We start from the raw sequence: 16534 nt of genomic DNA, 5'->3' as shown, positions 1-16534 counted from the left end.
CTTTTGACTTGCGCTAGCATTACCGTGAATTTCGCTTCCTTCGTAAATTACAGCTAATTTTCCTTGAATGAAGCATAAATTCCCAGTTTTTTCCAGACTATTCAAAATCCCTGAGAATTCCCGGTTTTCCCTGTTTTCCGGGTTGGTAGACACCCTGACCATAAACAGGGCCCACTCCATCAGCTAGCACTGCAACCGTCCCGACGTACACACGGCAGTTAATCGACACGTGCAGTGCCATTCACTCCGAGCAGAGAGAGAGAGAGAGAGAGAGAGAGAAGTGGGCTGCCAAGACAGCTCCTCACCTTGGTCAGCTCCTTGAGCTTCATCTCGGGAGACAGCCGCTTCGGCTCTGACCGAGCCTGGTCCGGAACCTGCACAGAAAGGGTCCCACCATCGCCAGTTCAAATTAAAAACCGTGCACACCACTCGGCAGTGAAAAAAAATTTGCCATCCCATCTTAAAGGGGTCCTGAAATACCTTCCGCCGATGCATAGATGTACATATAACCAAATAAAGCAATGCATTAGCAATCTCCTTCCGCAAGAATTTTGTTAAAGCAATTAGTATTAGCTGAGAAATCGCAAATCAAAAGCTGCGCATTACCGTCGCGCCGCATTTCCTCCTCCTTTCAACAGCTGACAAAAGCATTAACTAAGAGAAAGCTAGAGATCAGCTACGCTTTGAACAGCTACATTTAACAAGACTTCCGAAAAGTAAAAAAATTTTCCTCATATTACTACACGTACCATCACACCAATAGCAAACAGCCTAGAGAAGACCAGAGATATATGCAAAGTGGCCACTTTTGCAGCTTAGCTGTTTTATAAGTTTAATTTCGTTCTACCCCAGATTATTTTGACACAAATAAAAAGACTAACTGAAACTAGAGAAAGAAATCGAGAGAAGAAGAAACTAAGAGGACATGGGATAATTTGATGCACTGCATAGCTAAACGTGACTACACTCCATGGAAATCAAAAATATTGATTGATGATTGATTGTGGGGTTTAACGCGCCGACGCAACGCAGGCGATGAGGCGCGCCGTAGTGGAGGGCTCCGGAATAATTTTGACCACCTGGGGATCTTTATCGTGCGCCGAAATCTCGTACACACGGGCGTTTTTGCTTTTCGCCTCCATCAGAAAAGCGGCCGCCGCGGCCGGGAATCGAACCCGCGACCTCGTGCTCAGCAGCGCAACGCCTTAGCCACTGAGCCACCGCGGCGGGTGAAATCAAAAATATGAACATTGATGGTCTCAAAACATGAGAAAAAAACACCCTTACCTATTACCCGGTTTGTTCACCAAGTAATGCACACTTCTACCTACGAGGGACAATATCAAGCAAGTGCATCGTGTTTTACCAAACAACAAGCATACCAGTGTTTTTCATCCTTTTCCCAAGCCGAAACACAGCGCTCAACAGAGGGGAGATGGTGGGGGGGGGGTGAGGGGGGGGGGTGAAGTTGCCCACTGCCCCGATTAAAAAAAAGCACCGCTGTAAGGCAAGATACACCTACCGAGCTGATTACGTGCACGTAGCCGCTAGCTGAAACAGAATCCCCCCCTCTAGCTTGTGCCAGGACTGCGCCTGTTATGTAATCCTCTTTGAGGCACCCTGGTATCCGACCTTTAAAGTGGCAAGCTCGCTCGTGATAAGATAACATCACGAGGGTCCAACCGACCAGTGAAACTATTTTAATTATTTGCTTTTAACGGTAAGCAAGAAGATTGCATCGCCTGCCGGTAACGACGCATGCTTCGCACCGTACCGCGATGTGTGGTGAAGCTGCATTCAAGGGAAAAGTTTGCGCATTGCCACCTTCATTGCCAGCCAATGTCGACGGCAATGTTGCCAAGTCCATTCCCAAGTCCCATGAAACCATAACACCACTTGGAGACCAGGGCCCGCTAGTTCGAACACACGTGCTTATTGGCAGTGTTATTCACAGTCTAGTCTTGTTCACGTTCTTCAATAAGTCTGCGCATAAGATTCCAACTAGTGCGCTTTCTCGAAAGCCCACAGGCTAGGTTAGAGAGCAGTCTTATTGAAGTCTACATGGCCGCGGGTACCTAGACGCGCAAGGGAGGGGCCCTAAGGGAATACGCGGCAAAACTGCTTGTTGCCGCCGTCCGCGTTGGGCAAACGTTTATTCCGAACGATGATCGGATAAATTCAAGAAAAGTTGGCCATCAGGCAGCGTATTTGGACCCTGTCACAAATGCGTTACAATGTCCCGCCCGCCTTGGTTGGCCATCTCACGCGGCCGGGCCACCGGGCCTCAGTCGCCGAAGGTCGGCCAGCCGCCACTTGGTGTCGTTTGCCGCTTCTACGGCTTCTTCCCTCATTTTTCCTGGTAGGAAGGTCGATCTTTATGATGAAATGGCCGACCACGTCAGAATATGTCTGTGAATAAGGCTGCTCGGAGCAGGCTTATTCACAGTCTTATTGAGTTCATATTTACAGTCTTATTCGATCTCTTATAAGTTTCCAGAAAGCGTCTTAGAGCTAGGAAACATAAGACCCCGAGTAAGTCTGCCAGTAAGTTTAGACTGTGAATAAATCTGTCTGATTCGGCTTCGAGACAGCGGGCTCAAGAAATTGTGACGAGTGACTCAGAGCGTTAGTCCTTCAGGGAGTCCGCTGGAGCGAACCACATGGTGAAGGACCGCTGAATGAATGAGTCCCTATTGCTCCCTGTGCAACGCAACTGGCATTAAACATAACCTCACAGCTGCCTCAGATTTTGCAGCACCTTCCTCCAATACTGCCTTCTGGAGCAAAGTGGCTCAGGAAAGAAAACTGACACAGCACTTCCGCCCCTGCCATTTTTCGCACAATGATGCACTTAAACCTTTCACCTCAATAAACTACCAACTACGCCTGCAAGCCCACCCTTCACGGGGGCTTTGAAGGGGCAGAGAAAAAAACTCACCCTGCATTATCTTGAGTATGTATTGAATATCTGACATGGCATCTCTTGTTTCTCAGGTGTTGGCTCTGTGCGTCTAACAGCTTCAGCTCAAAGCTGCTTGCGTTTGCGTACAGCGTTAAAGTTAAGTTTCACGTCAAGTTTTTCACGACTGAAGTTCACACAGTGTGGGAATACCTCCTCCTCTCCAACAGCTGAAATGTAACTGACACACACACACAAACACCGGAAAAAAAAAAAAGTGGGCAACGATCGAGCACTCACCTTCCAGAGCTCGAGGCACTCTTTCCGGAGGTTGCCCTGCCTCACTTCGTACAGGTCACTGCACACATCGCGAGGAAGAAGAAAGGAAAGGAAGATAAAAAGACTTTGTCGGTGGGTGCACCACAGGTATCGCCTGTACTTGAGTGGGTCAAACAAAACCTGCAGTGGGCTCCCCCTTGGCCTGAACGGGTAGCTTAAAGGAGCCATGAAGACAGTGGAATCATATTGACACTACTTTTGACGTAAACTTCACTCAAACAAGCTACATAATTAGGAAAACAGGGAATGGCCATGCGACCCACTAGCTCATTTCCCGCAACAGAGCCTATGATGTCATACCAGCCAGCTCTGCGATTGGCGGAGGCCGGCAAAAGCGAATGCAAACTAGGCAGGGCTTATAAGCTTGCCGAACGAGCTATTTGCGCTTAAATTTAGCGCACATTCTTTTTAAAGCCCTAAGAATGGTGGGTCAAACGGTGAAAGTTACGAAAGCACACGTAAACATCGAAGTAGTCATGCGTACTGCTGTTGGTACTGCGCGCACTACGCTTGGTTTAGCTGCACAGCACTGGGGGACTTTGGGGTTGTCTGAGACGACACTGGCCGAATGACGCAAGCGACGGTGTCTTACGTGACCATATTTGTCGAGCGAACACCATGTTTCACGAAACAATAGTTTCCTCCCTGAACAAAAACAAGCCAGGTTTAAATACGGTCAAAAACAAACCAGAGGCAGAAAACGGCTTGCCGCAGTATTGTGGCGCCATCTAGGTTCAGTAACGTAAACAAACGCGTGAATTCCGCCGCACTAGCCCGGCCGTGCGCAATTGCCTGCAGAGCAGTCAGTTCCTGTGATGTCATTGCAGACCACGAAAACACATGATTTGGTGGGAAAATCAAAATTTTAATCTAACATGATTAATTTCTCAGTGAATAAACCATAGTTTTCATCCGGACAAGCGCTGCGGGCACTATACACGAAATATTTCAAATAAAACAAACTTGTATTTTGCTTTCATAGCTCCTTTAAGGGGAGACATGGCTCTCAAAACAGCCTCCTTTAATTGTTAAGCAAGCTTTGTGAAACTTGCAGTCTTGCTGCTTTTTTCCCCACTGATTTATTTTTGGGGGTCAGCCAATTACTAGTTACCAAGATAATTGGAGGTTTGTCAGACATCTTTGCAGGAACAGTAGACAAAACAGTGTTGGTCATAAAACTTTAATCCATGTATTTTCCAATACTACGAACCCTAGTGGGTGCAAAAAGAGAATCGGGTTTTTGATGCACCGCTTGGAACTAATTTTAGAGCTCATTACTAGGGATGGGCGAATATTCGGTATTGTCGAATATTCGATCGAATAGCTCTCTATTCGTTATTCGCTTCGATCCGAATGCAGGTATTCGATATTTTCGAATTATTCGATGCTCCCGAATACGCAGCTAAAAGCCAAGCTTTTCGGTCAAGCTTTCCGAGAGTTACCCCAGGCTTGGCTCAAGACCCACCGACGCGGACATTTCTATTATCAGTGCCGGCACTGCCGAGTTGCTGCCTTGCCTAGAGGTTCGACGAAGCTCTCGGCCGCCAGCACACTTAAGTTAAAAAAAAAAAAGGCGGCACTGAAACGACACCGCTCCGAACATTGCGGCACCAAGCCAGCAAACTTGTACAGGCCGCCATTTTGAATAGGCATGCCGCCATTTTGAATAGGCTCGCACAGCGCGGCAGTACGCCGCACTAAGCGAGCCTATTCAAAATGGCGGCCAGCCACGGCCCACTTGCGCTTTGCTTGGCTACGGCCGAGGATACTAGTGGCTACAATACTTCTTTTTTTTTTTTTTTTTTTGCGGAGCTTCTAGGCGGCGCTTAACTGTGCGAGTTTCTAGGCGGCACTTAAACTTGTGAATGAGCAGCCGGCGGAAACTGCTGCACCTAGAGCATGTGGCGCAACAGGCATTTCTTCATGAAAACTTGTGAATACAGCAAAGGAAAGCTGTGTGTAAGATTTTGCAATAAATGTTCAACTGGTAATAGTTTTACACAATGCTGTGCCTACGTGAGTTCTAATTATTAGAAAAAAATGTGTACATTAGTCAGGTCACAAGTTGCTCATTTGTCTTTGTGATTTGCAATGTGCACTATTCGAACTATTCGATTCGAAATTATTCGACCAAATCACTATTCGCTTCGAATTCGCTTCGAACCTCAAAATCTATATTCGCCCATCCCTACTCATTACACAAGGTACCATTTTGAATGCCCATTTTAAACACCAAAGTTAATGAGCTGTAAAATTAGCTTGGGGAAATCCCTGTCGGGGACAAACATACGATTGGCGCTCGGCCCCAAACTCCCACTGCTTGCCACCCCAACGCTTGCCAGATTATCCTGCCTCGTAAACACTTGTAAATATACGGATTACTTGCCCCATAACAATATCCAAGCTTTCAAGCTGGCCACTGCATTGTGGGAAAAAAAGTGAGTGACACTCCTTTTATTCGGGCTCTTCGTTAAACCCTTTAATAAGGGCTTACAACAACCTGAGCTTGTCATGAGCAGTCGGCACCTGTTTGCTTACGACATCCTCCGGTCGCCACAGGTCGTTTGCAAAGTTCCAAGAGGCCTTTGACGAGCCTAGCTCGTCAAATGGCACCTTTATATTTAAGGGCGTACATGTCTCTTAAAACAACTTCTTTTATTTTTAAGTAAACTCTGCAAGACTTGTCACTCTAGCTGCTATTTTCCCACTGATTTCAAATATGCCATTATTTCTTGAGTAAGTCAGTTTAGTCCCCAATATAATTAGAGATAATTAGCCATTTTTGAGAAGCAATAGACAAAACTGTGTTAGTCATTAAACTGTAATCTTTATACTTTGCAATGCATGAACCTCGGTGAGTGCAATTAGACGAGCGATTTTTTTTTTATGCACCTCTTGGAACTAATTTTAAGGCTCATTAAACTTTGGTGGCACCAGTGGCAAGGAACCATTTTGAAGGCCCATTTCAGACACCGAAGTTTAATGAGCAGTAAAATTAGTTCCTGGAGGTGCATCGAAAAACTGTTTCTCTAATTGCACTCACCAGGGTTCATAGTATTGGAAAACATAAAAATTACAGTTTTATGTCCAACACTGCTTTGTCTATTGTTCCTCCAAAAATTACTAATTATTTAATTATTTTGGGAACTAACTGACTGACTCAAATACTAATGGCGTCTTTCAAATCAGTGGGAAAAAAGGAGCAAGACTGAAAAGTTTCACAAAGTTTACTTGAAAATTAAAAGGTTGTTTTAACAGGAGTGTCCCCCCTTAAAAATAGATGGCAGCACGGGTTCTGTCACTGGTACATTTATTCAATGAGACTTTGCATACTAGATGGCACAATGCAAGGCTTGTCTTTCTAGCATGGTATAAACCGATGTGGCTCATCTGTGTGGCACTCTATCTTTTTCCCTCAGATGATGAGAGCCCGAGCGATCGCGACGTTGGTGCTGTGTTTGATTTTTTAAGGGGGGGACGATGGTCTTGAGGACATTTTTGTTATTTTTTAGCCTATGGGCTTTAGATTTGCGCTTTGGGTGTATTTTAACATCCTGAGCCCAAGTATGCAGTCAGTTTTCGTCTATGGGGTGTAAGTTTAGAGTTGTGCGAGATGTTATGCCACTCCGTTTCGGGCAATCTTTTCCTTATCTCCCTATGAAATATTCGAGTAGCTTTTATCGCTTCGTGCTCTAGAAGGACCAGGGAGTGCAACTATAGCACTGCAGTAATTTTACCATTGCTTTTGCAAACGCTGTAGTCTTCATAAATCTCGGGTTATCAATTACGAATTTTTTTTTTGTAAAACTAACTGCATAAAAAATTGTGTGAGGAAAAGGAAGTTCTATACTTTTGTGGTTTGATCGCACTTTTCAGTTCATAAGCTTTTGAATGCAGCAAAAATGGTACAAATCGAACCAGTACATCATAAGATATTGTACCCGACAGCTGACCTCGTGGGGATAAAATTGGTTCTGAGAAAACAGGGCACAAAGTTTGGAAACATAGGCAGAAATGGTCATTTAGGTGACTTCAAAGGGCGACAGCTTTGTGAATACTTGTGATACAGCTATGATATTTTGCACGTGCATTCTTTGGGACCTGCAGAGTGCAAATAAAATTAATACAGAAAATCAACTTTTTGCAAATTTTCAGTCTTCAAAACCAGTGTCTCCTCTTAACTCTTTCGTTACCGCGGGAAATTGACCAATTTTGAAGGGTCTAACAAAACATTTTTTTGTGCTATACATATTGGTTAGGCACACATTGCAGTGACATACAATGCAGATTATTCCACGCGCTTTCCGACGACACCAGTTTTATTAATGTTTTCCTAAATAATGATTCCGAAAAAAATTATCGAATTCGAAATTTTTGTCCGCGCGTCGAAGAAAAAAGAAAAAAGTAAGTTGTGTATAATAAACCACGTGTAGTAGAAAAAATTTAGAATATACATTTTGTAGGTAGACATTTCAAAAACCCGTCCTAGAAAAAAAATTGAGTTGCGCAGTACAATTTGTCAGATATAAAAGAAAATGTTAGCCCACGTGGTGCCCATAGCCATGTGGTGAAGCCCAACCTCTATTTCAAGTTTTGCTATTTTGGATAGTTCTCTAGAAGGAATCTGGTGGTTTGACATTATTAAAGGCCCAAATTAGCCTCCACGTGATGTAAAAACACCTTGTCAATGATTATGACCGGCACAATATTGAAGGCAAGCAAGCGATGTGAAAAAATCCGCTTGGAGTTGAGAACCAAACTCTTTGGTGGATGCTTGTTGACGTTCTGATGATCGCTCATCAGTCAGAACTTTCATTTGCGTTTTATTATCATGTTCTGACTCACTATGGTAGCCCTGCTTGCAGGAATAAGGTACGATGCGCTAGAATCATGCCCAGCAAGCTTTCACCAAGCCGCCGTCGGGCTGTGAAGCGAGTTCAGCACTACGAGCCTACTACATTGCAGCGCCACCTAACAATTTCTAAAAGAAACAAATACAAGGCTGTTGGAGACTTTGTCAGAATAAACAGTACTACTAAGAAGCGACACTAGACTTCCGGAAATACCCTCGTATGAAACCGAAACTGGCCGGTGAACAGCTGGCGGTGTTCAAGGCCAATTGGAAGCGTTCTCCTCGTCTGAACTGATACCCGACGACTTGGTGTTATCGTTTGACTTTCAGCGGAAGCTGTTATCGCAGAAGCAAGGCGTAGATAATGTGGAAGCGCGAGCGGCATGCTTGTTTTGAGGAGCAGTAGCGGGCAACGGAGGCGCCATGGCAAATGAGCTTGTAGTTGGGTAACTGCGTAGTAGCGCCAAATATGAATTTCGCAATGCGAAAACGAAACCGAAACTGCTGGAAACTGGTTGAAAATGTCAGGCACACTTGCTAGACATGCGGGGGACCATCAGAAATAAGCTTTGGGAGAATAAAGCTGCCCTTTGCCCGAACCAAAGATCATTAGTGAATAGCTGGGGCCATTTTCAAGTAATTATCACCTCTCAACGCTGTCGGATTACAAAGCTGACCCCATTATTTGGTATTTGACTTGCCAGGAGCCTTTTGACAAAAAAAAATGTTATGGTAATGCAGCCTAACCACGACCTGCATCCTTTTTTCTCAAGTGCAGCAGCCACGCCCCCTTCGTCAAAAACACGCGCACCTCAGCTCGCAAAACACGCCGCCAAAAATCTCCATGTCGCCGGAGCGGGAAAATTTAAACTGATTCTAAAAGGGCAATGCCTAGACTAATCACTGGCTGCATTAGGTGTACGAGAAACGACTACAACATGTCGAAATAGGCAATATAAATCATCGATTACCGGTGATCGATTTGAATAGGCGTGGTAACGAAAGAGTTAAGTGAAGATAGCAACGACGACTTTTTTCAGGACAGCCACTGTGAATTTATTTCAGAACACACCTCAAATGCCCCAGGTATGGGGTATTAAGTGATGGAGAGAAGAGTGACCAATAAAACATTATTATCTGCCATAAAATATTTTCGCAAATGTTTTTTTCTCTTTTGAACAAGTTAATGAACCAGATCACACCACAAAAAAAAAAAAAAAAAGGCAATTTCGGAGCATAATTGTTTCTTTTTTTAACGAGCCCTTAAGGAGTTAATGCAAGCTTGCCTCGACACTTCTTGAATGTAAATCCCTGCACAGCGACAAAGTTTGTCCCAACAATTGTTCGCCTTTATGGTTTTGCCTTGCCACTTTATTGCGTGCACGGTGCATGGGACACATCAGCACGCTATAACCCAATGCGAGACGGAGTTTATGACGTCACCACTCACCTGTTCTGAGCGAATGCCTTGATCTTCTTCAGCGACGTGACCTGGGCCCGTCCTAGCCTAAGGCAGGGATACAGGAAAGGAGGGAGCAGATGAGAGGGGAAAGCAATCATGACCTCCATCTTCGAGGTGAAGAGGCCCATTGTTGCTGTTGCCAATTAAAGGGGCCGTGCAGACAAAACACAAGTTTCGTTCATTCGAAAGACTGCCTCGTTAGAATCATACTGACACCACTTTTAACGCACACTTCGCTCAAATAAGCTACATAAAAAGGGAAAAAAAAAAGAAATGGCCATGCGACCCCCGAGCTCATTTGCCACAACAGAACCTATGATGTCATAAATGGCAGCTCTGCGATTGGCGGAGGGCGGCAAAAGCAAGCACAAATTAGCCAGGGCTTATAAGCTTGCCAAACAAGCTATTTGCTCTTATGTTAAGGGAACATTCTTTTAACAGCAGTAAGAATGGTGGGGTAAACAGGAAGTTATACGAAAGTACACGTAAACACAGAAGTGTCGATGCGTACTGCTGTTGGTATTGCACGCACTACGGTTGTTTTAGCTGCGCAGCACTGTGGCGCTTTGGGGTTATCTCAGGGGACACTGGCTGACTGGCATAAGTGACAGTGTCTTACGTGACCACATTTGTCGAGCGAACACCATGTTTCAAGAAACAATTATGGTCTACCTCAACAAAAACAAGCCAGGTACAAATACAATCAAAATCAGAGCAAAGGCGTAAAACGGCCCTTCGCGGTATGGTGGCGCCATCTAGGTTGGCTAACAGTAAACAAGGCTCTGCCGCACACGTGATGTCATTGCAGACGTCAAAAAAAAGAGACAGTTTGGCAGAAGAATCAAAATTTTAAGCTAAATTGATTACTTTCCCAATGAATAAAGCATCGTTGGCTTCTGGACAAGCACTGGGGCACTACAAAACACGAAATCTTCCGAATAAAACAAACTTGTATTTTGTCTGCATGGTTCGTTTAGGAAATATAACAAATTCCCCATCCCTTCCTTAAAAAAGAGAGTTGATAGAAGTGCGAGAGCTAAAAGTGCATCCAATCGATGGCCAAACCTTCAAAGACGCAATTTGCAAATGAAGAACAATCCCACGCGACAATTTTTCGCGCACTGAGTCAACGCATTCACAAACTAGTACTGCCGATACATGCTCTATGAGATAAGGGTATACTACTGCAGCCCTCGTTCACAATCGAGGCTGTGTTGTTGTCTTATCCAGAACGATTCCTTTTTTGCGATGTTCACGTAACCGTTTCGATACAATAGAAGCCAGTTTCACATATATGACATGCGTTTACAGATTTTATCATAGCTTTTAGGTTGACCAACCGGTCTATGGGGAAACGCATTGTTTTTTTTTTTTTTTTTTTTTAAAGCATGCCATCCACCCCACTCGGAAAGCTTTCAGTTTAAAAAGCCGAATGCGCATGGCAGAACCATGCCAGGCGTTCAGGGATGCCTGAAGGTACTATGCTAAAGCCCTGTCAACAAATGTGTGCTTAATGGGACACTGAAGGCAGTTGTGGACTCCAGCTGTTTTTTCACATCCCCAAACACTCATGTCACAACGAAATTGGCATTGTTGCTCGGAAAAGACGAATACGTGCACAGGCATGCGCACAATCCAAAAAAGGCAAACCCCAGAGCTCTTTCTATTTTATTTTCTTGGCACCCAAAGTTGGAGATTGCACGAGTAGCAGAGCGAACTTGCATACAATGAAATGAAAGCTACTGATGGGCTTATGCAGACCTGGGATATCGGTGAAGGCTTACACAAGTCCTCGGATAGCAACAAAGTGAGGAGAACACAACGACCATTCAATGTCTCTGTTGCTTGTCTATATGATAGGCGAGGCGTGCGAATAGTGGCAGCTTATAACATCTGACATATGGCCGCGAACTGTACCCTCTGGTTTGTTTATTCTCATGTTTTGTTGACGGCGCGTTGCCGTGCTCAACTGTCTTATCTCAGTTAAAAGCGAAGGGTGCATTTCCATCTCCAGGGGTAGAACAGGGTACACGGACTTGGGAGCAGTCCTGGGAGCAGGCCAAAGTGCCTTTTCGAGCAGGCTGGGAGCAACCAGAAAGGTTTTCTGGAGCAGGCTTGGAGCAGCAGGAAATGTCATTTTGAACAGATGTAATACCATTTCACAGCATTACAGCGCATCCCTAACCTCCCTACAGGTCGCTGTGGCAGACCCCTGCTAATTGCAATTTATTTATCTAGTATATCGGGCATTCTACCGTGCACTATAGCCTCCTCTGAACCAGGAACGCAGTTCTTGAACTATGTCTGGAGGTTTCCAACATGCGAAGTGATCTCCCTTTGGCCCCAGCGAGCGCGCCGCGCTATCGCCGTTGAAAGGTCAAACATCATGCCCAGAGTTGAAGGGGATCAGATAACAGGCCTTGCTCCGTGTCCGGTAAACGGCAGTGTTTAAGCGAGCTCACGGAGGATTTCCAAAAAAAGAGGCGTTTGCTTGCATTTGTTTTTTTTATATTGAACAGCAGTTTCAGTGCGTGCGGAGCTCAATGCAGGTTGGTTTTTGCTCGTCCCAGGGTTGCGAGCGCCGATAAGATTACGCCGTAGACTACGCAACTAGAGCGTGTTAGAAGGTATGACTAATGTTGGACCATCCTCCACTAAGCAAAGCTAACCCCAAAGTTCACAGGCGAAAATGAGTCATTAATTCAAAAAAAAAAAAAAAAAAAAAACACGAACCGAATTAACCAGCAAGGGCAAAGTGTCGAGGACCCTGTTTGCTCAATACATGCAGCTACGGAAAGTTGGTGGCAGCAAAGCCAGGATTGTCAAAAATGGCTGACTAAATTGATGTTCACCTCCAATAAACTACAACCTTTAATGCTAATACCATTCTACCTATTTGTGATGAGACACAAATAACTTCTGCTTTTGGCCATTTTCCATTGATTGTGGCGCAGTGGCCGCCGGCACCAGAAAACAAAACCGCGCAAATGCGGCACAACTGAAAGCGACGGGAACACGAAAAGGATGCGTAGTGCCTACGGCCTTACGGTTAAGCCAAAGCTTAGATGCTTAATGCTTTTTAAAGACTCTGGCAAAAGTGAACTTCCATAGCCGCTCATAGCCGTGATGAAACCGAAAACGGGATGTTTCAGCCACGTTTCAGGCCATGGGCCTTTTATGGCAGTCATACCTCGCACCTCAACACAGGTGCTGCGGCGCAGAATGACGCTGATAAACGAGTTTGCCGAAACAGTGTTGGTTTGGCGCTCAATGGCGCGAATGGTGCCGCTGTTCCACCCCTGCATCTCTTTCTCCTGCATGCCGCGCAGGCTATCTGACTTGATAGGAAAAGTATATCGCCTGTTGATTGTTCATATTCGATGGACAACCTTCTGGATCCGATTTGAGGGTTGCCGAAGAATTAACGTCGAAGTACAAATGTTAGCAGAGCAACCACTGCGGCCTGTTATCCGCTGACACTCGCCTCGTCACTCGATACGTTGTTGACTGCCTCGTCGCCGCTGCTTAATCTTTCGAGTTTTTAGCAGAGCGCAAGTTTGCTCCAAGACGAATTTGTTCCCTGAACTGAAGAGACCTGCGTCGCCCCTGGCTACGTGACGATATGAAGGCCACCCCCACCACCAACCACTACTGCTGGGGCTGCCCTGAATGGTGGGCGTCGTGGCACCTGTTGTTGGACTCCCGGATGTAGGTGACGAAGGGCACGTCGTCGTTGAGCACCTCCAGGGGCACCACCTCGACAATGTCCTGCTGGCTGGTGGTGCTGGAGATGACCCGGAAGCGGCAGCACAGCTCGTACATGTAGTCCTCCACGTCCTTGGTGTCCGGCCGACGCCACTTGCACACTATGTACCTGCGCAGCAGTGGCGTGACGTAGAAGGGAGGGGGGGTAGGAGGACCTCCATCTTTCTCTACCGAGGTTTTCCACACCGCTACACATTGCATAAGCTGACAACAGACGCCGCACAGAGACACACACCAGTGCTGACTCGTAACAAAAACTCCCACCTCCCCTCGCGGGAACCCCTGTGTAGATGCAACGCATAGGGGGTTCACGTTACAGCGTTGGACAGCGGAGGAACGGAGCTGGAACGATGGAGCAGAGCGGCGCAGGCACCTCGTTTTATAGCGCGCATAACGGTGAGGGGACGCGCCGGCGCCAATGCGTCTGCCGCGGCTATGACGCAACACAATCCATCAGAATCCACTTTAATCCAATCCAATCCAAATCCAATCGAATCCAAGCCAATCCAAACCAATCGAATCGAATCCAATGCAATCCAATCCAATGCCCCTTGCGAGAGAGAGTTCGCTATCGGAGAGGAGAGGGGGTGAGCGGTGGAGAGCGCAGCTGGCGCGGCGAGGAAAATGGGGGAGGGGTGGACGTTGACAACGCCGGATAGATGCAGGGACAAGGCGAGTGAATGAGATGCGTTCGCATCTAAAAAAACTCGTTATCGGCGGGTTCGGCTATTTCGAACTATCAGATATATCGAACTAATCGTGGCGCATATTGCAGTTTGCTGTGACCTGGTTTGACTGTAATACTATCTATAGATTTATTTTCGTTCTGAGCATACGACGAAGCTTCTACCCTTACTCCAAACAAAAAATGAGCAATAACAAAATATTTGGGCTCGTTTGATCCTTACAACGGGGCATACACAATATTGCAAGCTCAGCAAATCGCACGGCCCCTGCATTAAGTCGTCAGATCTGCAGGCCTTGGGTGTAAAGTAGACAGGACTGCATGTGCCTGTATTTTTAGACTAAACAATTGAATTGCATTCTTATGACTACACCTATCTTGATGATCATTCTTTTTGTGTACGTCTCTGCATGACACAAAGGACAGACCCAGTGCCTGGAAAGTGCCTAAAAGAAAACAGTTGTGGGCGCCATTTAAAAGGGCTGAACCCAGGTTCTGCTTTTATGCAAAATCCCTGAACAAAAGCTCAGTGACAATGACTGGAGGTTTTCAAATTGGGGAGGTGCAAGTGTATGTTACGTGAGCCTAGCCATAGATTATGGCGCTCTGCGGACTGTGGTAATGCACACCACGTTGCTTCTAACCGTGGCCATGCCTCTACCTCTCCAGAATTTCCTATCGCTCAGATACTGTTCTTGGTGAAGAGGTAAAAAATTAAAAAAAAAAAAACTTATTTTTTTGTTCAAATCGGGCCTGTACGGCCTTTGTAAGTACCTGGTACTGGTGCAGTACCAACTTTTCAAAAAAAAAAAAAAAAAGCTAAGAAAAAAAGAAAGAAGGTATCTAAAACAAAATGCTTTTTGAAGCAACTTTCAGCCCCAAAGACCCATGTGTCCCGCCTAAGCTTAGGAATCGCTCTGTCAGCAACCAGTCCATCAGGTAGGGCGGCGAAACTCGAAGCGAGACAAGCATTTTGGGTCAGGGTGGTGGCAAAGTTTCCAACTGCTGAATGCTTTCCGCTAAGAATGTCAAATAAGCCCGTGGATGGGGCAAGTCGCGTTCAAGTGTTGCCTGGTGTAGAGTAGTCAGGGCTGCGACGCTCTGGATGATTTCAAAGCTGTTAGTACCGCCAAAGCGTCTGTTGTACTATAGTAGTTTTCTGCCCTTAACGGAGTACCCCAAGGGGTAGCAGTGGGCTCTGGTGTAAGAGGTTCAATTGGTAACTGCGCACTTCTTGAAGACACGAATGCGCCTCAAACAGCACTTCTTGACTGTCTGGGAACATTACGGGCAGTGCAAGTAAATGATACACAAGAAAGAGGACACGGACAGGTGCTACACTGCAGCTCTTCATTGTTTCACAGAACAGAACAACCTTCTCAGCCCTCGTCGATACCAATGAATATTGTGGATAACACAGTGAACTGCAATAATTCCCGATAATTTACTGAGTCGCCCCGTCATGCAGAAGTGGATTACCAGCGAAGCTGATGGGATTAAACCATTCAGTAAGCATGCACTATTAGCCGACTAAACAACTTAAAGGAGCCATGAAGACAAAATACAAGTTGGGTTTATTAGAAAGACTGCTTAGTGCCAATAACAATGATACCAATATCCTCGCAATCTTCTAACAAATAACGGAGATATGAAAGAAAACGCGTGAAGCAGTTGCGACACCCTAGCCAATTTCCCGCAACTCTTCTATGACATCACGGAACCTTGTTTGTGCGATTGGCCTGTCGCGACGACACATGACTGAACGTCTGTAATGGGGCCTCTAGTTCCATTTGACCGCATCACTTGAATGCTAACGCGACGACACATGACTGAACGTCTGTAATGGGGCCTCTAGTTCCATTTGACCGCATCACTTGAATGCTAACGTGCAGTGAAGGCACTGAAAAGTATGTTTTATTGTTGGCCCGTATGACGTCATTCTTGCTCATAACACGTCACTGTGGCGCAAAATTTGAAGGCTTCTTGTTTTTTTTTTCGTTAAAAAAAACATCTTTTGTGGCTGTAATGGAGCGGAGTGAGATAGTGAATCCCACTTCCTTCAAATTAAACGAAGTTGTATTTTCTCTTCATGGCTCCTTTAAACTAACCCTTACAGCTAGGTCACAAGCGCCAGTGAAATTTAGCAGGCGCGACAGATGACGGCTGCAGTAACCATACTGCTTAAAAAGTGCTGGGATGCTCGGTTCATAACACCATCTCCTCTTCCTTCTTCATGCTACATGTACTGCGTCTCGCCAATCGGCCATATCCTCATAATCAGCAGCTGGCAGTGTACGTGTTCGTGGCATCACTTTGAAACTTTCGAGTGTCATGCTCATGTGGTTTTCTTCCAGCGTCTTTGATGTTGCGCAGCTAACGCACAGCTGTGTTTGTTCATTCTTATCTTTGCTCGTTTCTCGTTGCTTCTCTCCATGCCCATCTGTCTTGGACTGCTGCTGATAACACTGCCCGCACACCTGCACACACAACTAGTTGGTGCTGCCGCAGGCTGACGTTGGCTTCTGTGCGCTT

General features: G+C 45.7%; 1 protein-coding gene across 3 annotated transcripts in view; it reads right to left on the bottom strand.

Annotated features, from left to right (window-relative positions):
• LOC144150010 (cap-specific mRNA (nucleoside-2'-O-)-methyltransferase 1-like) overlaps window positions 1–16534 on the bottom strand; it is a 267529-nt gene that overhangs the window by 26736 nt on the left and 224259 nt on the right. For all 3 annotated transcript variants that reach the window (XM_077681781.1, XM_077681782.1, XM_077681783.1), the window contains 4 exons: window positions 13241–13426; window positions 9541–9597; window positions 3200–3257; window positions 306–374 (listed from right to left, as the gene is read on the bottom strand). In XM_077681781.1, the coding sequence (XP_077537907.1) occupies window positions 306–374; window positions 3200–3257; window positions 9541–9597; window positions 13241–13426 (370 nt within the window). The remainder of the gene's footprint in view (window positions 1–305; window positions 375–3199; window positions 3258–9540; window positions 9598–13240; window positions 13427–16534) is intronic.

The sequence above is a fragment of the Haemaphysalis longicornis genome, unplaced genomic scaffold, assembly GCF_048455015.1.
Source record: "Haemaphysalis longicornis isolate Haplotype H1 unplaced genomic scaffold, Haemaphysalis longicornis Haplotype H1 scaffold_8, whole genome shotgun sequence".
Classification (NCBI taxonomy): Eukaryota; Metazoa; Arthropoda; class Arachnida; order Ixodida; family Ixodidae; genus Haemaphysalis; species Haemaphysalis longicornis.
This window is presented reverse-complemented; position numbering and strand designations above follow the sequence as displayed.